Source organism: Daphnia carinata, chromosome 9 (assembly GCF_022539665.2).
Source record: "Daphnia carinata strain CSIRO-1 chromosome 9, CSIRO_AGI_Dcar_HiC_V3, whole genome shotgun sequence".
In the NCBI taxonomy this organism is placed as follows: domain Eukaryota; kingdom Metazoa; phylum Arthropoda; class Branchiopoda; order Diplostraca; family Daphniidae; genus Daphnia; species Daphnia carinata.
The window spans coordinates 5,733,814-5,757,594 of record NC_081339.1 but is presented as its reverse complement, the minus strand read 5'-3'; the positions used below and the strand labels follow the sequence as shown (position 1 = coordinate 5,757,594).

The 23,781-nt window shown below is 43.5% G+C and overlaps 7 protein-coding genes across 10 annotated transcripts; 4 read left to right on the top strand and 3 right to left on the bottom strand.

The window, feature by feature from the left end:
• Positions 1–26: 26 nt before the first annotated feature.
• LOC130688425 (collagen alpha-1(III) chain-like) lies at positions 27–2,070 on the bottom strand. The gene is made up of 6 exons (XM_057511406.1): positions 1,911–2,070; positions 1,381–1,818; positions 1,152–1,322; positions 679–1,065; positions 455–607; positions 27–382 (listed from the first exon to the last, which is right to left on the bottom strand). Exons 1-6 carry the CDS (start codon positions 2,068–2,070, stop codon positions 27–29), a joined length of 1,665 nt encoding a protein of 554 aa, XP_057367389.1.
• Positions 2,071–3,639: 1,569 nt separating this feature from the next.
• Positions 3,640–5,842, bottom strand: LOC130688440 (collagen alpha-1(I) chain-like). 2 transcript variants are annotated; one of them, XM_057511424.2, is made up of 4 exons: positions 5,724–5,838; positions 5,570–5,668; positions 5,264–5,512; positions 3,640–5,190 (listed from the first exon to the last, which is right to left on the bottom strand). In XM_057511424.2, the coding sequence occupies exons 1-4, from the start codon at positions 5,815–5,817 to the stop codon at positions 4,073–4,075; spliced, it is 1,560 nt and encodes a 519-aa protein (XP_057367407.1). In that variant the 5' UTR covers positions 5,818–5,838; the 3' UTR covers positions 3,640–4,072. The 2 variants fall into 2 exon arrangements, with proteins under 2 accessions (XP_057367407.1, XP_057367408.1); XM_057511425.2 differs by having other exon boundaries at positions 3,641–5,190; positions 5,570–5,650; positions 5,724–5,842.
• A 1,293-nt stretch (positions 5,843–7,135) lies between these two features.
• On the top strand, positions 7,136–10,432 carry LOC130688439 (tyramine beta-hydroxylase-like). Of its 2 annotated transcripts, XM_057511423.2 has the most exons (11): positions 7,136–7,241; positions 7,437–7,651; positions 7,736–8,079; positions 8,188–8,402; positions 8,468–8,684; positions 8,768–8,965; positions 9,027–9,111; positions 9,176–9,342; positions 9,412–9,600; positions 9,692–9,879; positions 9,936–10,426. In XM_057511423.2, exons 3-11 carry the CDS (start codon positions 7,873–7,875, stop codon positions 10,201–10,203), a joined length of 1,734 nt encoding a protein of 577 aa, XP_057367406.1. In that variant the 5' UTR covers positions 7,136–7,241; positions 7,437–7,651; positions 7,736–7,872; the 3' UTR covers positions 10,204–10,426. The 2 variants fall into 2 exon arrangements, with proteins under 2 accessions (XP_057367406.1, XP_059352754.1); XM_059496771.1 differs by lacking the exons at positions 7,136–7,241; positions 7,437–7,651 and having other exon boundaries at positions 7,679–8,079; positions 9,936–10,432.
• A 221-nt stretch (positions 10,433–10,653) lies between these two features.
• LOC130688451 (uncharacterized) lies at positions 10,654–12,040 on the bottom strand. The gene is made up of 4 exons (XM_057511443.2): positions 11,857–12,040; positions 11,567–11,794; positions 11,169–11,506; positions 10,654–11,109 (listed from the first exon to the last, which is right to left on the bottom strand). Exons 2-4 carry the CDS (start codon positions 11,792–11,794, stop codon positions 10,836–10,838), a joined length of 840 nt encoding a protein of 279 aa, XP_057367426.1. The 5' UTR covers positions 11,857–12,040; the 3' UTR covers positions 10,654–10,835.
• A 1,710-nt stretch (positions 12,041–13,750) lies between these two features.
• Positions 13,751–17,710, top strand: LOC130688435 (apoptosis-inducing factor 1, mitochondrial-like). Of its 2 annotated transcripts, none has more exons than XM_057511419.2 (12): positions 13,751–13,908; positions 14,015–14,202; positions 14,266–14,677; positions 15,153–15,274; positions 15,329–15,459; positions 15,523–15,698; positions 15,874–16,059; positions 16,252–16,448; positions 16,516–16,656; positions 16,832–17,128; positions 17,188–17,346; positions 17,418–17,710. In XM_057511419.2, the coding sequence occupies exons 1-12, from the start codon at positions 13,827–13,829 to the stop codon at positions 17,484–17,486; spliced, it is 2,160 nt and encodes a 719-aa protein (XP_057367402.1). In that variant the 5' UTR covers positions 13,751–13,826; the 3' UTR covers positions 17,487–17,710. The 2 variants fall into 2 exon arrangements, with proteins under 2 accessions (XP_057367402.1, XP_057367401.1); XM_057511418.2 differs by having other exon boundaries at positions 15,150–15,274.
• Positions 17,711–18,068: 358 nt separating this feature from the next.
• LOC130688449 (collagen alpha-1(XI) chain-like) lies at positions 18,069–20,374 on the top strand. The gene is made up of 6 exons (XM_057511440.2): positions 18,069–18,404; positions 18,518–19,100; positions 19,238–19,423; positions 19,520–19,681; positions 19,839–19,955; positions 20,108–20,374. Exons 2-6 carry the CDS (start codon positions 18,890–18,892, stop codon positions 20,329–20,331), a joined length of 900 nt encoding a protein of 299 aa, XP_057367423.1. The 5' UTR covers positions 18,069–18,404; positions 18,518–18,889; the 3' UTR covers positions 20,332–20,374.
• Positions 20,375–21,623: 1,249 nt separating this feature from the next.
• On the top strand, positions 21,624–23,781 carry LOC130688443 (peptidyl-glycine alpha-amidating monooxygenase B-like). Its single transcript, XM_057511433.2, has 8 exons — positions 21,624–21,936; positions 22,017–22,171; positions 22,256–22,477; positions 22,536–22,600; positions 22,657–22,775; positions 22,864–23,014; positions 23,087–23,391; positions 23,472–23,781. The coding sequence occupies exons 1-8, from the start codon at positions 21,805–21,807 to the stop codon at positions 23,658–23,660; spliced, it is 1,338 nt and encodes a 445-aa protein (XP_057367416.1). The 5' UTR covers positions 21,624–21,804; the 3' UTR covers positions 23,661–23,781.

Here is a 23,781-nt window from a genome sequence, read left to right as displayed (position 1 = left end):
CACCATCACGACCCATATTTCTTTTTTTAGATGTATGTGTAATCGGGGTACACAAAAGCTCGGCCGGCACCGCCACCGCCGCCTCCACCGCCTCCTCCTGCTGCGGATGAAGACGAAGATCCTCCTCCTCCACCGAGGCCAGGCGTACCTGGTACACCTGGTGGTCCAGGTACACCGGGTACGCCGTCTGGTCCGGGTGGTCCTGCAGCGCCAGGGGTACCTGCGGCGCCATTAGCTCCAGGAACGCCTGGTATGCCGTCATTGCCTGGTGGGCCAGTAGGCCCCTGAGCTCCCTTAGCACCCTTTGGTCCCGTGGTGCCTGTTGACCCCTGTAGCCCTGGAGGTCCCATTTGACCTGGTGTACCAGGCGGTCCCGGAGGACCTAACAAACGCAATCCATCAAGGACCCAATTAAGCCAGGAGAAATGAAATGAAATTGAGTAGAGCAACTCACCTGGAGGTCCCGAGATTGGAAAATAAGTTTGGAAGAACCTGAGTTTACTGGCGACGTATGTTCCCGCCTTGTACCACGGTTGCCATGCGTAATCCCTGTGAAGTAGGTCAACTAACGCCCTCTCTCCGCGTTCCAGCAATCTATCGATCGGACCTATCAAATGAAAGGTAATGAACAAATCAAAAGAAGACATGTCGTTTTTTTTATTCCAATTTAGAAGTTACCATAAGGATCGTTCGAGTAGGGCGATGGTGGCCCAACAGGTCGATCCGATTGAAAAGGACGGGCGCTAAATGAACGGCCGCCTCCTCCGCCACCTCCACCGCCTCCCCCGGCCGCGGACGAAGAGGAGGATCCACCACCTCCAGCCGGTGCTCCGTTAGCACCGGGTACACCAGGTGCGCCGTTGGTACCGTTGGAACCAGGAGCACCAATGACACCGTCAACACCGGCTGTTCCGTTGACACCTTTTTGGCCCGCCTGACCGTCTGTTCCGTTGACGCCCTTTAGACCAGGTTCTCCTGCATCACCAGCAGCGCCAGTTGGACCTGTGCGTCCACTAGGACCAATAGGACCTGTAGGCCCATTGGGTCCCGGAGAGCCTGGAGGACCTACGATCAAATCATTTTGAAGTTGCTGATCCACCTATCGCTCCTGCTGTCCATAATCATCTTTGGTTTGATGTTATCAATTTTACCAGGTGGTCCCGGTGAGATGGCGATGTATTTCTTAAAGATTCGCAGCTTTTCACTGACGTATCTGGAAGCTTGATACCAAGGCTCCAATTGGTTATGATCGCGACCGTTAGATGGCGCGTCTTCGGGTACAGAACGGTGGCCATCCTCTTCTACATCATCGTACGGGCTTGCTAAAAGGTGAGTAGGAAACAAAACAAATGAATTAAGAAAGACATACATATTACTGACCACTGATCCTACCGCCAGACTGGCAGGCACCATCGGATGTTGGCGGATCAATTGGGACGATGAATAAATTCAAAGACCGACCACCGCCGCCCCCGCCACCACCGCCTCCTGTAGTTCCATTGATGATGCTGCCTCCACCACCACCCCCTCCTCCACCGCCAGCTGTTGCGTTGCTGGTGGTGGTGGTGCCGGTGGAATTTGCCCCCGGCACACCAGGGGCACCTGTTGGGCCAGTCGTCCCAGGGAAGCCGCTTGGTCCAACTGCTCCAGGCTTGCCGTTCGCACCAGGTACGCCGTTCATGCCATTCTCGCCGTTCTTGCCGTCCATTCCAGGAGGACCAGGGGGGCCTGTTATGCCTGTAGGACCCGCGGGCCCGTCTGGCCCATCCGGTCCAGTCGGTCCCATAGGTCCCATGAGCCCTGGAGGTCCAGGTGGACCTTTCGAATTCGGGAAATTCCAAATTTTGTGGGAAAATTGATGAAAATGGGGCGTTTTGTTTTTGTTTTTTAGCGGCCGAGTTTGCAATTACCTGGTGGTCCCGGTGTCAGAGGAATGTATTTCGTCACGAATCTCAGCTTCTCGTTCATGAATCTCGACGCTTTGCTCCAAGGTGCGTAGAACGAATGTTTGCGAAACGCTTCCACATCGAATGTGCCTGATTGAATTATCCTTTTTTTTTCAATGATCATTTGAAATTGATCTTGTTTTGTCTTGTCTTACCATAGGAGTCTTCTTCTTCTTTGTCGTCGTCGTCGTCTTCGTCGTCATCATCATCACCATCAAATGTCGCGTAGGACAATGATGGGCCTGTTGGAGGGCAGCTGAGTACCGTCTCCCCGTCAAGTGCGTTGGCTTCATCGTACGGGTCCCATCCTAAGTTTCCGAACGAAAACAAAAGAGCTACACATAAACGGCTCGATAATCGCAGGTACGTCGATCTCTTAGACGAGCGTTAGGTTAAGATGAAACGTCAATGCTTACGGTGGAACGCATTACCTGGGTGAAGATGACTCAATTGATCATGAAACGTCTGCACGCGTGCGCAGAAGAAGAAGGCGATGAAACACACGGGAGGGAATACGAACGAGGCAGACAACATTTGAACGAAACAATTTTGGCAAAAGTGTTTCCCGCACGTCGGTGCGACGCCTCCTTATATTGACTTTTGCAGCGTCCGCATCTTGCGTCCTGCGAACCAGTCTACTGTTAAACCATCATTTCTATTTCTGTTATTTCTTTTTCCTTCATCGTCAGCGGAATGAGTTCCTGTTGCATCCTATTATGCGGTATCGATACCGTCCTATAGGCGGCCAATTCGATATTTTTTTTAGGGGGGGGGGGGATTATTATCAACTGTAAACACATCTTGAAAACGACTATGAAGCTATTTTTGGCTTTACTTCGTAACCTGCCAAAGCCTATTTTTAAAATTTCAATGCGCTAACAAACTTCGCAGCTACAAAATGTTTCTGCCTCGTTAGGTATGCGCTAAGCTATTGGGTGCATTGCAAGCATCGTCGTTCCAACTGTTTATAACGACCGATAACGCAATGAAGGAAAAACAACAAAAAAAACGTGAGGCTAAACTGTTTGAACTAACCATTGGTCCTCTCTGGAACAGCCACGAACACAACAAGTTACAAATGTGTCATCAAGAAGCAAGGGCTTTAGCTTCATCAGTTGTCATCTCTCTTCCACTGCGGTCTCAATCTGGCTCGCTCTCATGGCTGTTGCCTGTTTGCTTACACAGCAATGTCAGTCGACATCAGTTGAAATATGCAAGCCCCTATCCTTTCGGCCTTTTCTTTCTTTCTTTTTTTCTTTCTTTCTTTTTTCCTTGATAATGAAGTTGGTTAAACGACGCAGTCTCTCCCTACACCTGTTTAATGACGACACGTACCGTCTGCCCGGTAATAGCCCATTTACAATTATTATTTCCCAAGCACAAGTTCCCATCATCGGCTTCGCTCGAGCGCGCTAGCCCATTACCGTTTGAATGTCACGCATTCAAACGGACGCGTCTCAAATAGATTTCACGCGAAATCTTGTGAGTGTGGCGATTTCTACGCGGTGCTCGTGTTTGACGCGTTGCGCAATTGAACGCAAGTTTGAAAGCGCTGTGGCAGTTGGCGTGTCATCGTTTCAGATCCTCTACTGCCGCACGGCACTTCGTTGCGAGGGAGAAAAATCAAATTTCAATGCACTTTCATTTTTGTTTTGTTTTCCAGAAATGTACTAGTCCACCAGATGGAGCCAAATAACAAAACAGGGCGTATATTATTATACTGCAATCATTGCGCTATATGTATAATATCATCGCTATTTTTAGAGAGAGAGAGAGAGAATAGAGGCATTGTGCCATTCAAACGATTGAGCTTTGATTTGACATTTTTAAATAATACGGACCAACGAAATTTGGTCTTTCAATCACATTCACACACACCTGCTATAATAATTATGCATTTTTGAAAGAAAAAAAAGGGTAACAGTCAGCCAAGTTTGTTTTGCCTCAGTTGTTCAGCTACACTTGTGCTGTCGTAGAGGAAAGCCCAATCATTTGAACTGCACCGTTCAGTTTCAACCATCACAATTATAGATAATTTACCTTTCATTTTAAACAAGTTGGACGTTATATAAATAATATTTTTTTTCTCACTTCCAAATAGATAGACCGCGGGGAAACACACGAAATCAGAGGAAATTAACGAGAGGTGGACCAGGTGGACCGGGTCGTCCTAAAGGAGCGGGGGGACTCAATGGAGTCGAGTGACTTAGAGGCGCGGGGCGAACCGAAGGAGCCGGTTTTTTCGCCGGTATCGGTTTCTTGTTGGACGAACTCGGTTTCTTTGACACCGTCGGACGTTTCGCAGGTGGTGGGGCGGGTTTCTTTGCCGGGGCGGACGATGAACTCGGTGCCGAAGGACCCGACGAACCAGGTAAGCCGGGTGATCCCGGTGCACTTCCAACACCCGGCTTACCCCCAGTACCCGGTTTAGCTCCTGCCCCGGAATCATCACCACCACCACCATCAGCATCATCCGAAAGACGGGCGTCTTCGGCCTCGGCCTGAGCCGCAGCCACTAGAGCCAGAGCGTCGTTGACAACCAGATGGATGTCGGCCGCCAGTTGGATGATGTCGGCCGCGTTCGTCGTGGCGATCGGGTCGGTAGAATCCGAAACGATCGTGCCCGCCAGTTGGATGATGTGCGTGGCCGTGGCGGATGTGACCGACAAATCGCTCGGATCGTCGATGATGCTGTTAGCCAAATCGACGATGCGAGTAGCCAAAGCCACGGCGTTGACGTCCGACGCTTCCTCGACGATCGTCCTGGCCAAATCGACAATGTCGAAAGCCGTGGCCGTGGCTGTTGCCGTGGCAGTGGCGACGGCGTCGGCCGCAGCGGCAGCAGTCGACGATGAAGAGGAAGATGAAGACGAGGACGACGAAGACGAAGCTGAAGAGCCGGACGAGGTGGAAGCTGCTGCGTCGGCGGTTGCAGATCCACCTCCACCGCCACCTCCCCCACCACCTCCAGACGATGATGAAGAAGATCCACCGGCTGAGCCAGCAGCTCCGGCCGCGCCGGGCACACCTGGAACACCGGGAGTACCGTCTGATCCTGGCACGCCGGCTGCACCTGCTGCTCCGGCTGCGCCTGGAGATCCAGGGATACCCGGAAGGCCGTCACTGCCTGATGGCCCTGTGGGTCCTGTAGGGCCCGTAGGTCCGGTAGCTCCTGTTGGCCCTGTTGCTCCAGTAGGACCTGTAGGTCCTGTCGGTCCTGCGGGGCCAGTAGGTCCAGTCGGACCTATGGAACGCAAGACAAATTGCACAGCATTGAGTAAGTTGGATAGGCAGAAAGCGTGGCCTTGAAACAAAACCTGGCGGTCCCGTCAGTGGGAAATAAGATTGGAAGAACCTCAGCTTTTCTCCAATGTAGCGTCCGGCTCTGTACCATGGATTGTTGAATCGAGATTGTTTGCGAAGCGATTCAGACAATCTGCCCATAATTGGATGATCGTGAGCTGGCCCTTGAGGTAGAGCCACGTGATCGTCGATTGCTGAATGAATAGGTGGTCCAATAGGTCCGTCTGCATCACTCGCTCCGTCGTGTCGGGACTCGGCTAACTCTGCGTAAAAGAATGTCATTCAATTGCCTTACATTAGAGAAGCTTTAAACAACTTACCTTCCTGTTCCTCAGGTGTTGAGTAGACTGGTGGGCCGATTGGACCGTCCTCTCCTTGTGTGTAATACTCGGCAAACGCATCTGTTTCAAGGGTAGCGTCTTAAAAATGGAATGATTTAGGATGAAAAGAAAGTCAAAAGATAGACAGAAATACCTGGATCTGCGAGATGCAACGGTTGCCGATACGTTTCACTGCCAACGGACAAGAATGCGATGAAACAGGTAAGCAATAGGTAAGGCGACAACATGTTTTGTGTGTGCCAGCGTCGTGAAACCGAATGATCCCCGCACTCACGAAGTACCAGGCCTTTTTATGGGCCTCGCTTTTGTTTTGGGGGTGGGCGTCGATCTTCCTCGCTTTTCTCCATCACCATACACAGATTTCTAGAGTATTCCTTGTTCGGAATTGTGTTACTATTTTTTGTTGCAAAAAGGGGAAGGGCTTGTCCATATTGCGGCTCATTTAAAAATTAGATCTGGGTTTATTATACGGTTTTTAATGACGTTCCATTTCGATGGCTTTGTCACAGCCTTTGAATCTGCGCATAGCGGACGAATCTGGATTAATAATAATAATAACAAATGGGAAATCGGAGAAACTATGCGTTTCATTACGAATTTGTTTCTTACGATGAGAAATCGACATGCAAATATCCGGCTTTCCGACTCTAATTATTTGGCTAAGTTATTTTTAGGCAAGAAGCTCTGCGACCAACTTCAAATCCAATTGCAAGTATAGAACCCCATCAGCTAAAAGACAGTCCACTGTCAAAAAAGTAAATATCATTCTCAATTTGTAATCACTCAACACCAACAAAATACTTGTTCGAAATAGCTGCAAGTGTTGCATATCAAAAGTGTACTCTTTAGTGGGTTGAAATTGTTCATAACAATCAATGTGGTGCGAACAACCCAATTACTACAGCACCTAATACGTGGACGACAGATGTTTGTCCAAAAGAAACAAGTCGAGGAAAAAACTACAACGTACGTATTTTCTCTTAGCTTTTTTAGTTTCATCACTAACTTTTTCCTTGTTATCGTTCCAGCAGAATGCAGATTCTTACGTGCTACTATTTCTGGCCATTTTATATTTCATCTGCCGTGGTCACTGAGCTCTCAAACCCTTTTTAGCGAGGGAAATTAAATCTATTACACATCTCAACTCTATATATTCTTGGCGTTGCTATCGGTAAGTTATAAACGTGAAATCAATTTTCTCTATGCTCCACTGATTTTTGTGTTTAATTCGTTTACTAGGCGATAACTGCATCATTTCTGGTTACGAACCTACTGATTTTGTTCTGAAATTTCATAGGTAACAAGGAAATGCTTACGCCAATGCATGATCTGGCTAGGAAACGATGTGTGTGGCAGTGAAACAATTTTTCGCTTTGCTCGACTGATTTTTGTGTTCGACTCGTTTTGTTTACTAGGCGCCGTAACTGCATCATTTTTTATTATGAAATTAGTGATTTTGTTTTACAATTTCATAGGTTACAAGGAAGTGCTAAAATCAATGTATGATCTGGATATTAAAAAACGCGTGTGGCAGTGAAACAATTTTGAGATGCAGGTTGCTGTTTGGAACACGAAAGAATGTTTTGCATTTCCAAGCATTCATCCAAGATGCTGTATCCATCACTCTTTTGTTTGCAAAAGAAAAATGAAGGTGTCCTATTTAACAAGTTGTTTTTAAATCTTTAAAGACACAAATATTGTATTTTCATCTAGGTAATGTGGCTGGTTTCAAGTTAAATGTCTTACTCAGTTCTGACGCTGCCTCCTTTTCATCACCCATTTTTTTTTATCCACATTTACATCCTTATTCAACATTCCATTCAATGTTCCATTCCTTTGCATACAGGCGTGCGCGGAATAATGCACGTTGAAAACAACAATGGATGGCACGTCGATTGCTGCCTGCATTCCCTCACTCGATCAACTGTCTCTCATAAGCCAATTTCACCCAAAGGACGACGTGACATTCTTTGCGCCAGCGTATCGACGTCGTCAACAGCTTCGCCGACTGCCTATATAAAGCACTCGACTCACTTTGCGCCACATCCTCCAGTTCACTTTGTTAGCCTTCAACTCTCCTTCAAACATATTGCGGAAAGATAATCATGTCCGTTTTATTGATGATGACTCTGTTTTTCACGACAGGACTCGTTCACGACTCTGTCCAGCAAACGCTCGATTGGCAAAACAAGTCGGCCAGCGATCAAGACGGCCAGGACGATCGTCTACATCGACACGGACACGCCAAGCGATCGGTCGATTTCAGCCAAGACGAGCAGCAAATGTATTCACTGACTCTGGATCCCGATTCCAAATTCAAGCTGTCCTGGACTCCCGATTTCCAACGTCAGCAGGTCAAATTTCACGTGGACATTAGCCATTCTGCACCGCAGTCGTGGTTCGCTTTGGGATTCTCCGATCGCGGTGATTGGCCAGGAGCCGATCTTTGCATCGGATGGGAAGACTGGAAAGGATCTCTTATCGTTCAGGTATTTACTTTGAAATAGATTAAATCATGAAAAATGGCCTTTAGGTCAGCTTTCTTTTGATTGTATAATCGTGTTATTCCAATCTAATGTGCGTGGGATGGAAAAAAGGACGCCCACGTTGACGTTACAGGAATAATCCACGCCGACGAGCATCACAATGATTGCCGAAGGGCATCTTACTTACGCCGTAAAGACGGTCTCGCCTCGCTGGAATTTGTCCGATCCTTTGATACTTGCCATCGGCTCCCAGAGGAAAGAGATTATCTCATAGAAGATGGCACTGTACACGTCATCTACGCATCAGGCCCTGGACCACTTTACAGGTTCTTTTTTTTATTTAAAAAATACATTGGAATGTTTTTTTATGCTTTCATGTCAACTTAAAAAGAATCAATGGCGTTTCACCATCGGATGATGACGTGGGATTCCAGCGGACTCGTTTACTCAAACCTCCACATGCCGAGGAACATCAGAAAAGCAACGATCCAGTGCACGCCCTGCTTATTGCCAACGTCCAGTTGAATATTCCGGCTCAAGAAACGACGTATTACTGTCGTGTTGTCCGCCTACCACAACAATTCATCCGTAAGCATCACGTTGTCCAGGTACCTTTTTTTTCTTGTCTCCTCAATATTTATTAATTTAATAACAATTAAAAAATTAATGTTGTTTTTTCTAAATGATCAAGTTCGAGGCAGCCATTGAAGAAGGTCGTGAGTCTATCGTCCACCATATGGAAGTATTCCACTGCGAGGCGCCATCAGATGTAACAATTCCGGAATATCGTGGTCCGTGCACCGATCCAAATCGACCTGAAGCTACTCGCGTCTGTAAACGCGTCTTGGCAGCCTGGGCATATGGTGCTGGCCCATTTCGTTATCCTCTGGTTAGACTCTCATTTAAAACAGAAAAGACATTTTAAAGTAATCAAATTGTATCAAAATTAGGAAGCTGGATTGCCCATCGGTGGGCCAGAGTTTAATCCCTACATTATGCTAGAAGTCCATTACAACAATCCAACTCTACGTGGAGGTACTGTAGTTTCTTGTTTTATTAAGTTACATGATTTATTGATGTTTGCATTCCATTCAAATAGATTGGGTAGATTCTTCGGGAGTGCGTTTGTGGTACACAAGTCACTTACGTCAATATGACGCCGGTGTTATGGAACTCGGTTTAGAGTACACGGACAAAATGGCCATTCCACCCGGACAAGAAGCGTTCACGCTGACGGGATACTGCTTACCCCAATGCACCGCTGTCGTAAGTTACCACAAAAACTGTACGTATAAAACAAAAAATGCTAAATTTTATGCTAATTTTTTCACGTAGAGTCTACCGAAAACTGGGATCACCATCTTTGGTTCGCAACTTCACACTCATCTACTGGGCTATCGAGTCGTGACTCAGCATTTCCGGGCAGAGGACGGGTTGGAATTGGCCGAACTTGATCGTGACAATCACTACAGTACTCATTACCAAGAGATTCGATTGTTGGCCAATCCCGTCAAAGTCTTTCCGGTTAATTTTTTTGTTCTTCGAAAATTGTTGAATTTCCTTAAATCTTCACAAATTAATTTAAATCCTTTTCCCTTAAATGAAACCACCGTAGGGAGATGCTCTCTTAACGACGTGTTGGTTCGACACGACAGACAAAGTGAACGTCTCACTGGGTGGTTTCTCCATCTCAGACGAAATGTGCGTCAATTACATTCATTATTTTCCGCGTATAAATTTGGAAGTATGCAAAAGTTCAGTCAGCTGGCAAGCCCTGCGAAACTACTTTCAATTCGTCAACGAGTAAGACGTAATTCTTCGTTTTCCATTTACATTTCTATTAACACGTTTTATTTCAGGTGGGACAAACAGCCAACGAGACCCTCTCACGGCGTATCAGATAACTATCACGCCATCGAGTGGACTCGACTGAGAGCCGAAACGCTTCGTGATTATTATTCGATGGCGCCCATTTCGATGCAGTGCAACCAATCGAGTGGCGAACGCTTTCCAGGCAATTGGGAAGGACTCGCATCTCCCGGGTTTCCCCTTCCACTGGCAGAAACTAGAAACAACGTCAAACCGTGCGAATCACGCGATGACACGCAAGAATACGTCCCTGATTGAAACGTACAGAGGAAAGTGAAGCACGACACGTTAACGTAGTATATAAACTAGTCCTTAATAGAACGGGGGGAATAGTCAAATAAACTATACACACTTGGGTGGATTGCACATGGCATTCATTTTTGAATTCAGCTACCCAACTGGAATTTGCACCGTTGTCGTTTTGCTTGTAATGTGCTGAGTCACTATGGCTAGTTTGTTTGCCATGGTCTCACCCAAAATTGGTAAGTTGCCGACTAATTTCCACTTTAATAAATGGGGAACTCTACGGCCCATGTTTCATTTTGAATGCAGTTTTTTGTTCTTACGTCTTATGTCCCTTTATAGTTTATAGACTTCGTAAACAGCTGACATCAGCTAAGAGACATGGACATAGTCGAGAGAAAGCTTCTTTTTTTGCGAAATGAAGACAGTTCAATGGCGTACGATGTGCTTCTAAAATTGTCTATTTGACCCACATATCCGAAACCGTCAGTATCACAAGGTATAACAGTGATATAATTTAGAATATTAGTGACACTGAAATGAAAAGCAATAAGGTGTAAAAACAAATGCGTCGTCAAGAACCACTTGACAAAGAGTTGATTATATAAAGTCTAGCAAATAACACCATCTTCCGGCGATCGTCGTCATTAACCGCAGACAACGTAGCCAGCTGGTAAGCAAACGGCAACGTTCATTCCTGTGGGATCGAGGATGACTGTGTTGGTCAAAGTTGCCCCCACAAAAGAATACGATGTAACAGTTTTCACTGCTGCTACGCCACTTCCAAAAAATCGTTTCTCTCTTGAATTCTTCTCTGATAATTCAGCTGGGGAAAATTCCTCTTTAGACGAAGTGACAGCGCCCTCGTGAAGGATGTTGGACAGTTGGCGAGATTCCCTCGTGACAGCCGTTGGCACCAACCTGTGAGCGACAGGGTAAGTCAATTTCGAGTGAAAATATATTTGAAAATAGATAATTACGAAAGGGTTTCTGTTGGAACGATAGGGAATTGTTCGTTTTCGTCATCGTCAGAACGTCTCTTGCGTCCATTGCAAGTCGGTGCAGGAACAGCTGCCAAATTGTTGGCTGGGACGCAAGTGACGATGGATCCAACTGTTGTTACAGTCGATGAAATTGTAAACGTGGCTGTTTTGATGAAAGGATTATTAATGGTGGAACTGCCGAAAAATCGTCCCCCGTTCTGCTGCTGTTGATATAACTTGATCCTCGACTGGATGTCCAACGATTCGAAATCTTCTTCATCGTTATTTTGGCTTTCGGCACTAGAGATGATGACGTCCGGATTCACCTCTTCATCCTAGTTTACGTACAAGAAGAATCGTTTAAAACTATAACCAAAGCATCACCAAAGTATCACCTTGACGTAGGTGACACCGATTCGCGTAGACGGCCTGGAATGGATCGGGTAAGGGATTTCATTTTGGAGGTAATAGTCGTTATAGAGTTGTGTTGGATGATAATTGGTAATGACTCGCTGTGGCGAATAAGGCGACAGCCAAAAAAGTCCTCTTGGCTTGTTCGTTCGGTATTGAAATTGCTGGTGGGACATGACCACAAGGGCCAATAATATTAATGCCAATTTCATCTGAAATAATCAACGTTTTAAATATCATCTTTAGACTGAAATGCAACACGAGTTAAGCTTACCTTTGAGAGGAATGTTTGCGGTGTTTGTGTCTGCTCGTGGTTGATGTTCCAGTGGATACCTTGCTGAACGAAGGTAGCTACTTTTATATACACCCATGTCCTGTTCACTTGCGTCGTATGTCGTGAAATTTACTACATCTTCGTCTGCCTCCGAAAGCGATAAATTCCTTTGATGAACAGACAGATATTGCGGCTCACGCACAGTTGCTCAATTTTTAATTTCACCAGGTGGAAAGACCATCTTCCAAGTTTTTCCCTTAAGGAAAAAACACGTATCCACCCTGAAAAGAATAAAAAAAAAGTCCTTTTCTATATATTTTTTAGAATCATTGATGATTAATGCCATGAAGGCGAAACATTAAAAAAAAAACAGAAAAAAAACATGTGTAATTAACAACAAATTGTTATTCTTTTTCACCTTTTGGAGGTGACATCATTAAAATTCTATTGATTTAACCCTTTTTCGTCGTAGAAATCGTCGTTGGGATGAGATTCGGATGGGTCGTGGGATCTTTACTCTTCGCATATTAATGTCCCCCCGATATACTAATCTCAGTTTTTATTTGTACAAGTTATGAAAACTCACATTCGTCTTGTTGAGGACAACCTTTTACAAATGCCGAATGAAAAGAAAAATAGCCAGTAAAGGAAAACCCCGAGAAGTGTTTTCAACTCCTAAAACCTGTGTATGGTACGAGTAGTCAAATGAAAAGCAAAGATCCGTTTAACGAGAGGACCGTACGAAAAACTCATTCAGGGAATAACAAAAATAATTTACAGCTGACAAGGCCATTCATCTGTGTCCATATCCTACAAGTGGATGCATTTTTTCTAGGCGTTGCTATTTTTACTTTTGATAAGAAACTACGAAAAAGGGATGAATAGCCCGTTTTAAGAAAACGCCATAGCTCCAACGTGAGGCTTGAAAATTCGCAAGACAAAGAGGCACACTGAAAAATTCTCGAGGCTACATTCAATGTCGACTTAGTTCTATTAACCCAGCCTTAGAGCAAAGCTAGTTTTCCTCATCTTCTGAAAGGTTACGCACAGGCAATTTGGCGCGTAAATTCTTTAGCATACAGTTAAACCTGATCTACGCGAGTGTGGCAAGTTGTAGAGCAAGAACGTGGTTATAATCCATTTTCAACCATACATCCAAAATGAATACATCACCAGCTAAAGAAATTCTTTCATGTGTCATCCTTGAGTGGACAAGCCCATGTCTGTCATGTGGAGGAAAAGAAAAGTCTGACACGAGGAAAGCTGAAATCAGAATCACTGGTTGCATTCAACATTGTTTGCCTAATAACATTTCATCTTTTAGGCTGATGTCAAAGAATTTATTATCCTCTCATTGTACCTGGTCTCTCAAAGGGTATAGCTAATGCAATCAGATTTCATGGTTTTACACCCTTGCTTTATCTCAGTTTGATCTATCGTCAATCTACTACATATCTCGAATAATTAATATAAATTACGAGGAAAGCTGGAAAAAATGATACCTGTTTTCTCGACAACTCGCCAAATGTGTCTCTAAAACGTGCCAGGGTTTATCTACACGACCACACCGATTATCCCGAACTAAACAAAGATTAAACGTTGATCGTCGAGTTTTATTGAATTTGCGAATAGAATTTTAACTTTGAATGTATTTTTGGAAAACCATTTCAAAAATTAAACGGTAAGGAGACATTCTTTAAGTTTCGTATATCGCCATAGGGGACACCCCCATCGAGCTTTAATTAAATTTTATTATGTTTGTAACAATCCGTTAAAATATAACTTACAAGAACAAATAATTTATATGTACATTCCAAAATTTTGATTTACAGTTCTATTATTTTTTAATAAAAATTAAATTTTTTTTTAGTTTTGGCAACATTCGGCAGTCACGTGTTCAGCTGTAGATCTTTCTCTCTTCGTCCTGTCTCTCGGCCATTTTTTAGGGACTCAAAAACCGCTGAGAAAAGATGTACCGGTGCCGGCAAGTAGTCTCGCAATGTTCGTCAACCATCAAGTCAAACCTTGGACATGGTAGACAACGATACGCTGGTGAGCTAAAATCCGTCTTTTTTACGTTTTTTTTATCATTTAAACTACCGATCTCAAGATATTATATAGCTTAAGTTTAGGAATTGATGCCATGTGTATTAATTAGGCGAAAGTACTACTAAAAGGTTTGGCTCCGATCATGGCTACAACAAAACTCCAACGATCAGGCCGCCCACGTTGAATGAGATGCCCACACCCAAGGGTTCGTGGGCAACAGAATATTCCCGCCAGCAGTCCAAGTACAACATGCATTTGGCTGCTGGAGTGGGCTTCACAGCATTCACACTTTTTGTGGTTCGTTGAAACATCACATCATTGCCTTTTTATCGGTCTTAACCATAAACAATTGTGTTACAGGGGTATCAATCAGGTTCTTTCTACCTGAACTATGAACCAGATGTAAAAAATATGAAAATTAATGTGCTCAGTCATGAGCAGGTACGTGAGAGAGCAGCTGCTGCTGCATCAGCAGTTCCCGAAGACTCTGGCCCAGAAGTTGTGGTAGCTGCAGTGGAGGAGTCAGCTCCAGTAGAAGTTGTAGCACCTGCGGTGGAGGAGTCAGCTCCAGTAGAAGTTGTAGCACCTGCGGTGGAGGAGTCAGCTCCAGTAGAAGTTGTAGCACCTTCTGTAGTTGAAGATGCATCTCCAGAAGCTGCAGAAGAGGTTGCACCACCAGTAGTTGAAGAAGTCACTCTAGTTGCTGTACCTGATGTTGAAACTGTTGCAGAACCAAGTGGAGATCAAAAAGGACCCTCTGACCAGTCAGAAGGTGAAGTTCAATCTGATGCTACAGTGAGTGTTGCCTTGCCTGTAGAGATGGTTGCAAATGGAGAGTCAGATCTAGTAACGGGATCAAAATCTTAGGTATTAGACATACAACATATGTTTATTTACCAGAGTAGGTGAAATTTAGAAAACTTCAATATTGATTTGAATCCAAAAGTTTTGTCTGTTTTTGGAAACTGCCAATCAAATCCCAGTGCCGTATTTTTTAAATGTTTGGTAAGCTTACAGAGTTTACTGTATGTAATATGCCATACTGGCCAATTTTAACTGAATATGTAGGTTGTGAGTAACCTGTTAGATGCAATTATAAAATGGTTGATGAAACACATTGTAATTTGTATAATACAAGCAATACAATTTCAGGGGAAGTTGTGTTGGTTTGATTAAAAATTCCCTAAGTAGGGTTAGTAGCAATTTAAATTTTCATAACATTTTTTTTTTTTTTTTTTACGTAGTAGTCGCTCCAGTTACTGCAATCGTCGGAGATCTACCCGTCCATATTCCTTATCTGTTGATTGGAGCCGGTACTTCTTCATTCGCCGCTTTCCGTGCCATAAAATCCCGTGACCCTAAAGCAAAGGTAGAAAAGTAATTCATTTTGTCTCGCCATTTTTAATTGAATAATTCGTTCTAGGTCTTAGTCATTGGCGAAGAAAACCACTTACCTTACATGAGGCCACCACTATCGAAAGAACTGTGGTTCAGTGACGATCCCGAAGTGTCAAATAAACTCAAGTTTAAGCAGTGGAACGGTAAAGAGCGAAGGTGATTGTCTTACGTTATAATTTTGTGTTACGTTATTCTAACAAACGGGACCAATATTTGTAGTTTGTTCTTCGAACAGGATGAATTCTACTGCAGTCCCGCAGAATTAGTTGCCAAAGAAAATGGTGGCGTGTCAGTTGTGCGAGGACATCGTGTAGTTAAACTGGACATTGTCGGTCGCAAAGCTGAGTTAGATGACGGCCGTAGCATCACCTACGATAAGTGCCTTATTGCCACAGGTGAATTTCTTTCACGTTTATCCAACAGTTAAATGCTCCATGATTATAACCTTTTGGAATGTTGAAAAACCTTGATAATCTTCCTGCTAGATAGTATCTGAGAGCCCTACTTTAATTTTTCATTTCAGCTAGACTCATTTTCAACTATTAACTACATTAATTATTATCGTCGTAGGTGGCAAACCGAAATCGTTGCCATCGCTGAGCAGTGCCCCAGAAAATGTGCAGGAGCATGTAACACTATTCCGCAACATTGATGACTTCAGGCGACTCGAGTCCATCTCTCGCCAAGTCAAATCCATCACGATCATCGGTGGTGGATTCCTCGGCAGTGAACTTGCCTGTGCTCTTGGTAGAAGAGGTAAAAGATACATTAAAATTATTTCCTTTAGATTACACATCTCTGTGATTACAACCTTATGGAATGTCGAACAATTGTGATTATTTTCCTGCTAGATAGTATCTGAGAGAATTAACAGCTAGCGTTATCGTCCTTCAATTTGAACTGTCGAGAAATGATGTAATGACACCACTTATTTTGTTTTTGTTATAGCCAAAACAAGTGGACTAGAAGTACTTCAAGTTTTCCCAGAAGATGGTAACATGGGCAAAGTTCTCCCGAAATATTTGAGCCAATGGACGACCGAGAAGGTGATTGGTGAAGGTGTTCAGGTTTTACCCAAGACGCACGTTCAGGGAGCAACGATGGAAGATGATAAGGTCGTTTTGACCTTGCAGGATGGACAAAAGGTATCACCAGCTACATAGCAGCCTTCTTTTAAATGTAATTTAACATTTTCTTAATTATTTTCATTAGATTAAAACAGACCATGTTGTTGTTGCCGTCGGTCTTGATGCAAACACGGATTTGGCTATCGCCTCTGGTTTGGAAATTGACCCCAATTTTGGTGGTTACCGAGTCAATGCTGAACTTGAAGCCCGTTCAAACGTCTGGGTGGTAAGCAACTCTCCTTGAGTATCGTTATTATGATTATAACTTATGATTAAACATATTCCAACATTGATTTCCGTGATGTTGTTGCTAGATAGTATATGAAGCTATATGCAAACAAAGTTCCTCTAAAATGTGAGGTGCACAAGAATGAAATGAAATTTGTTTATTCAAATTTTAGGCTGGTGATGCTGCCTGCTTTTACGATATCAAACTGGGTCGTCGTCGTGTTGAACATCATGATCACGCTGTCGTGTCTGGTCGTTTAGCGGGAGAAAACATGACCGGCGCTGGCAAACCATACTGGCATCAGTCCATGTTTTGGTCAGACTTGGGACCTCATGTTGGCTATGAAGCCATCGGCATCGTAGACTCGTCATTGGAAACAATGGCCGTTTTTGCCAAATCGACTGCCGCAGACACCCCGAAAGCCGTTGTCGAAGCTACCGGCGAAGGTGTTCGATCAGAAACGGAAAATGTACCATCGACTTCATCTGAAATCTAAACTATGTACTAATTTTTATTTGTTAATTGAAGGCTGCTACAGAACAATCTTCCATGAAAGGATCGAGCAAGCTTCACGCACCAGTCCAGGGTGAACATTACGGCAAAGGAATCGTCTTTTACACGAGGAATGATGTTGTGGTCGGTATGGTCCTCTGGAATGTATTCAACAAAATTCCCGTCGCGCGCAGGGTAAGTTTTGTTCTCTTTTGATTTCTGCTAAATTGCTTGTTTGATTTCAATGTCATTTAATGCTATTTCAGATTCTGAAGGAAGGCTTGACGACGGACAAACTCGCTGAAGCGGCCAAACTCTTCGACTTACACGAGTGAACTGGTTTCAATTCCTGATCGTTATTCACTTTTGAACCTGCCAGTTGTATAGGTAAAGCCTGTCGAAATCGTGTAGGAAGTGAAATTGTTGTACCTCCCCTTCCCACTACCCCATCTCGGTGTTGTCGGAGTTGAGCTCTTTATTTTGTACGGTGACGATGGTAACGGCGGTTCTTTGTATAATTGCAGTACGACGGACGAAATACAGTTAGTGGAGATCCGAAGCCTATAATTATAGTCATAATCGACATTTGCTTTCCCCCCACATTTTCAGGTATTTTGATACACATATATTTTAATTCTTTGCCATCTTGGTTACGTAATTGGAGTGACTTAGAAAATCGCTTAGGGTGAGGGATGCTGACTATCTTCTCGGATGGCATAGAAGCTATAAATACCATATGCATCAGCTTATACTGTAACAAATGCAAGCAGAAACAAAAGTAATGCAACGGTTTTCGTTTGCAGATGAAACAAGGGCAGATAGAAGAAAGGATAGAAATGAAATGCAGGAAGTTAAGGCAGTAAGCGAAATTGCATTTCTGGATAATTCCAATTCTTGGCTTTGTCATTGAAAAATGGCACGGTGTGTTAAACACCCTTGAAGATGGAAAACAACTTCCACTGCTTACCTGATAGTCTGAATGGGGTGGTAAAAAAGCAGATGAATTGCGTCTCTTCCTCGCAGTAAGTCTTCCACATCATTAGTTTTACTTGCAAACGCCCATCGCACGTGGAGCTATTTTTGTTTCATGATGCACCGTTTGCTGGGCATATTTTGCAGCAAAGAGTCGTGTTAACCTTGCGGTTTTCACGCAGGATGGCAAGGTGTTCATTTTTAATTGGAACAAGGCGTATCATTGACATTTGTAAGAATTCAATTTTGCATGCTGTCCCGCGGCTTGGGAGGCCGTTCAGGTGAGCTATTAGCAGCGTATTTTCGCTATAAACTCATGGTTGACAGTGTAATGGCTGAGTGAAGCGATCAACGACGTCTCAATTTATTAGTTGTTTTTTTTTTCGGTATTTAGCGAAACGTGTATAACATCTGCAATGAGAAAGTGTTTTCCGAACGATCGATTTCTGGCTAATGGAGTGTAGAAATCATCGGAAGAAACGGAAGAGATTCGAAGGCGAATACCTACAAGTGGTGGTAAGTCTTTTAACATTGCTAAATGAAAAAAATTAAGGTCTATAAATCAGACAGTTGCTGCGAAGCATTTGCTATTTTTAGTTCTTTGCAATATATGTTCCAGTATCGAGCGGTACAATCTCGAATAACTGGAAGCATCCTCGAACAACACATCCGAAACAAAAGGGCAGAGACGTATATAAAGAGTCAAAGTGGCCTATAGAATGAAACACTTCATTGTGATCCAGTGAGACAATAAGGAATCGAGAAAATGTTTCCTTCTTTGCTCTTCTTGTCCAGTTGTCTTGTCCTTGCCTTCCTGTCCGGCAAGAGCAGAAGCGACAATTCGATGGCATTCGGTTCGAATTATTATCAGCCCAATCCATTAGCCAATTTACATCCCAGAGTACCATATTCTCACTGGTATTCGCAGATGGGTTATCCTTCCAGTAATATCCAGTCGACGGGCAATCGCCAACAAGGTAATAGAGCATCTAAAATTGGTTTTGTCATGTAAAGTTTAAAGTCCTTAGGGTTGGCTTCGCTATGTTGGCAATAATCTTTAAATTGGTCATTGACAAGAGATAACATATGTGTACATTTGAATGTTCACTTTTAGTTCGCCCATTTTATACGCCGGCGCCTGTGATGAGTTATCCAACTTATTATCCGCACCGACCTACATATTGGCTTCCATCAACCCAATCCTACGACCAAATATACAACAGGAAGAAGCAATTAAAAGACCAATTGTTGTACGACGAACAAATTGCCGAAGAACTGGCCTTACTCAGAGGACCTCCAGGTAACACATATGGACAAATTTTACTTCTTTTGCTTAGTATAGCTTAAGCAAGAGGCGACATTTACACGATGGCATTTTGAATTTCCTATTCACTAGTCTATCCAACACAACTTGCTGAGTATGGCTCTAATGACTTACGGACTACGTATTTCGACACCTTTGAATCTGAAACCGAGGCTCGGCAACAAGCTCACGGACGCTTCAGAGGTGGATTTGCCCAAGTCGGAGGACTTTCCTCGCTAATAAGAGGACCACCAGGTGAATTAAATTGTTAAATTCCTTGATCTCATTTTTTTTTTTTAAGGGAATAGTATAGTTGTTGCATAGAATAGTAGATGAACACTGATGTTTTTACCTGTTCTTACATTTGAAAATGAAAATGTTCCATTCATGGTATTATCCATTCAAATTCTAGGACTGTTTGATGAAGAAGATGAAGAAGTACCTGAATTTCGTCGAAACAAGGGACAAGATCCAAAAATCTTCGGTTGGAAATTGAATTTTTTACAAAATTTGCTCAAGGGACCGCCGGGTAAGAGAATTTGGCATTGCGTGTTAACATTTAGTCTAAAACCATTTGTTCATTTCCACACCGTTTACTTGGCTTCTAAAGGAAAATGTGCAGCCTTTCCCTTGTTCAAATTTTTTCTAATTTTATTCATAAATTTTTAACTTGAAATCAAGGACCGCCGGGTCCAACAGGGTCTACCGGACCTACCGGTCTTACCGGTTCTACTGGTCCTACTGGCCCTACTGGAGCCACGGGCCCGGCAGGAGCTGACGGAGCAGCCGGACCACCAGGTGCTGACGGAGCAGCCGGAGCAGCCGGAGCAGCCGGACCACCAGGTCCCGCCGGAGCAGCTGGTCCGCCAGGACCACTTGGACCAACAGGCCCAACAGGCCGGTAATGTAGCACCATACAACAACACTGAAGAAGAAAAAAAAAATAATTCAAACAAGCACATTTTCCAAAACACAGAAATTTCTTTCTGTGTAATGATTTGCAATCTCTCTTTTCAACATTGCCTCTGTAGTGTTAGTAACGTACAACAAATGTGGCTCTATAAATTGGTTTACGGTTTTGGAGGAAATGAGGGGGTTTTTCTTATTTTTATCCTTATGTTCATGTATATCCATGCCTATCACATCATTGTCGGACTTAACTTGTATTCAATAAACGGCAAATAAAAAGTAATCACAGTAGCAAATATCTTTCGCAGTGGATAGTTTTTTTTACTTGAATAACTCCCAGAAAAGTGATAACAACGTCGTTTATCATCTGTTACCCCAACCAGCTGGTGCTGTGTAGTTTCGGTCATTAGTTTCTTACATTTTACCACAGACAATTCCACAAAACTGTCGATGGTTAATATGCGTAACTTACGGATATCTTTCTCGTTTTCTGGCCGCAACATTTTGGCAGTTACACTCACTTTCTGCTAAACCTGAGAGTTATAGTCGTATTGTAAGCACATTGCATCTAAAAACTATATTGCAGGCAGTGACCGCAGAAAAGTGCACAAGTTCTTCACAAAAACTTTAATCATCGATACTAAAATATTACATTTGATTAAATTAGTCTACTATATTAGAAAATTCAGAATGACTGTTTCATTTTCTAGTTTTCTTGAATCTTTGTCGTGGGCTACGTTTTTTTTTGGTTTTTGCTCATCTGGCAGAACTGGCACCCATGAAACATTGTAATGACCTGATTTGATGACACTGGGCAGCGTAGCATTTGCAGATAACCTTGGATCTAGTTAGCTGCCTAGCAGTTGCACGAAAACGTAGCTGTTAAAAAGACTCAAAACGTTTTGAAAACAATATTCGCAGATTTCAAGCTACTTCTGATTTCTCCCTTTTTATTAGTGTATTCAATTGTTGGATGCTGTGTGATCAGAGTGTCCGAACGTATACGTGAGCATGCGGCATGGGTGCTGGCTACCAGTAGCCTCCAGTAAACGTGTGCACTAGCCAAACGTTAAATTCTATCCTCGATCTTTCCACGATGCTGTACCGTCATCCTGTCAGTGATGAATGTACGCATACAAGGCTGCTGCAAGGGCAACAACTTAAACATATTGCCTCCCAGCCATTCAATTTAGACACTACCAATAGGAGGACTAGTAGGAAGATCAAGCAGTCATCTGCTAGGATGTATACTGGCACTCTACGAAATTTCACGTTGTTACTCACGAGGTGGAAAAAAATCCATTGAAAGGCCAGCGATCTCTGCCTGCGGTTCACCTTGAGCTTTCGTTCACCTCCTAGTGGCTTCGTCAAAGTTCTTGGGCCTCACGTTGTACCTACCGGCCACTCTGCGTGGCTAGTCGCTTAACATTCTTTCTCCCCAACGCAGGACGATTTTATCCCACCTTGAAATGTCTCTTTGGTTTGTGTCATTCTTTGCCTTTTATTGTGTCAGTTTATGTGACGGATATCTTCAAATGCCGCCACCTCTGCCCGGTACCAACACCTACCAACTGCGGATGCCAGGTGTCGTCCCTGAAAGGGTAAATTTCAAGCGAAATAAATCCTCCTATTTAAGTTTCACCATTTCTTATGCTTAAGTACTTATAACTGAATTTTGTAGGATGACGATTACATTTGCACGGCCTTCAAATTGGACCCAGAAAAAGAAATGTACATTACTCAATTCCGGGTGGAAGGCACAGCAGAACGAGCTCATCACATGATTCTCAGTGGTTGTGCTGGTGTCTTTACCAGCTCGCCAGACACACCCTCATGGTAGGCTAGAAATTGTTCCGACGTGGCAATTACCCTAAAGCGTTGCCTCTTTTTTTTCGAACTGTACCCGTAATTTTGAAATAGGAATTGTGGCTCTCACGCCACGTGTACTGGATCGACGAGAATCTTGTACGCCTGGGCGAAAAACGCAGCAGGCACCCGTTTACCTCCATCGGTTGGCTTCCGTATCGGTGGCACGGGCAAATCGCGAGTGAAATATCTAGTCGTTCAAGTGCATTACGCCACGAAATTGCCGCCTGGCGAACGTGACTACACTGGATTGGATTTGGAAATCACTAGTGAACCGTAATTCAACCCTGTTCTTGTACTTCTATAACATTCATTGACTTTCTCAATCAATTAGGCAAAAATATATCGCTGGAATTTTATTAATGGTTGCAAGTCCAGAAATCCCACCACATCAAGCCGGTAAATGAGTTTTACATATCTTAAACTACTTTAAATCCAATTTTGAATGTAACTAGTCGTCAATTCGGATTCGTGTTGCCCGCTTGATTCGAACGTGCCCATCAACATTTTTGCTGCTCGAGTCCACGCTCACGCATTGGGCACAGTCATCACAACCTACAAATATGACCCCAAGGCAATACATCTGTCAGCACTCATGTTGCCCTACATTTTCGACATGTCTTAGCAAAATTAGATTTATGCAAATTTAAATTCGATTTTAGACACACGGAACAGAGTTGATGATCAAAGGAAACCCCCAATGGCCCCAAGCTTTTTATCCGACAACAAGAGAATTCTCTGTGGCCAAAGGCGATGAAATTTTGATTAGATGTACGTACAGTTCTCTTGGAAAGGACACATATACTCGTTCAGGTACATACTAAATTTAGAAAATAACTTTCTTCTTATCACAACCATTTCACATTGAAAAACAAATACGATCAGGTGGTTCGGGAGCTGATGAAATGTGTAACGTGTACATGATGTACTACACAAACGCTGATAATGGAACTGAATTCCAGTCATGTGGTTACATATGCAATCCCGAACAAAATAAAGCCTATCCGGCTGACTCAATTGAACCTCCGCCACGGAATCCTGTCCTGGAAGCTTATGCCATTCACGGCAAAAGGAATCATCAATTGCGGACGAATTCTAGCGACGTCGAGGATCACCCAGAAATCATTACTCAACAGCGGAAGGGGAACGCAGCCGAACAAAAGGCGAACGTGGATCAATCATCCAGTCCGGTACTATTTCACTGCTAAAAATAAAGAAAAGCTTGTTCTACTAGAATAGTGTGAAATATTCAAGTCAAACTCTTCGACAGCAAGTAGCGGTAGCAGCACAGGCGGTCGACAACCAACAACGCCAAGTCGTTAATGTAGATAAGGAAACAACAACCAGCAGCAAATCCAGCCACGTTGCTGATGATAAAGACAAAGCCATTCGACAACAGAAACAACGAGAAGATAATTTTTGGTCCTTTTTATTTTTTTACCGTCGCTTTCTGTCATAACATAACAAGTGTTAATGACATTGCAATATGACTCAACATTCTGGGTGATTGGCAAAATTTTTTACAGGGGTATTGTGTTAAACGCATGCTATGAATTTCATTACATTCAATTGGCTTCTTT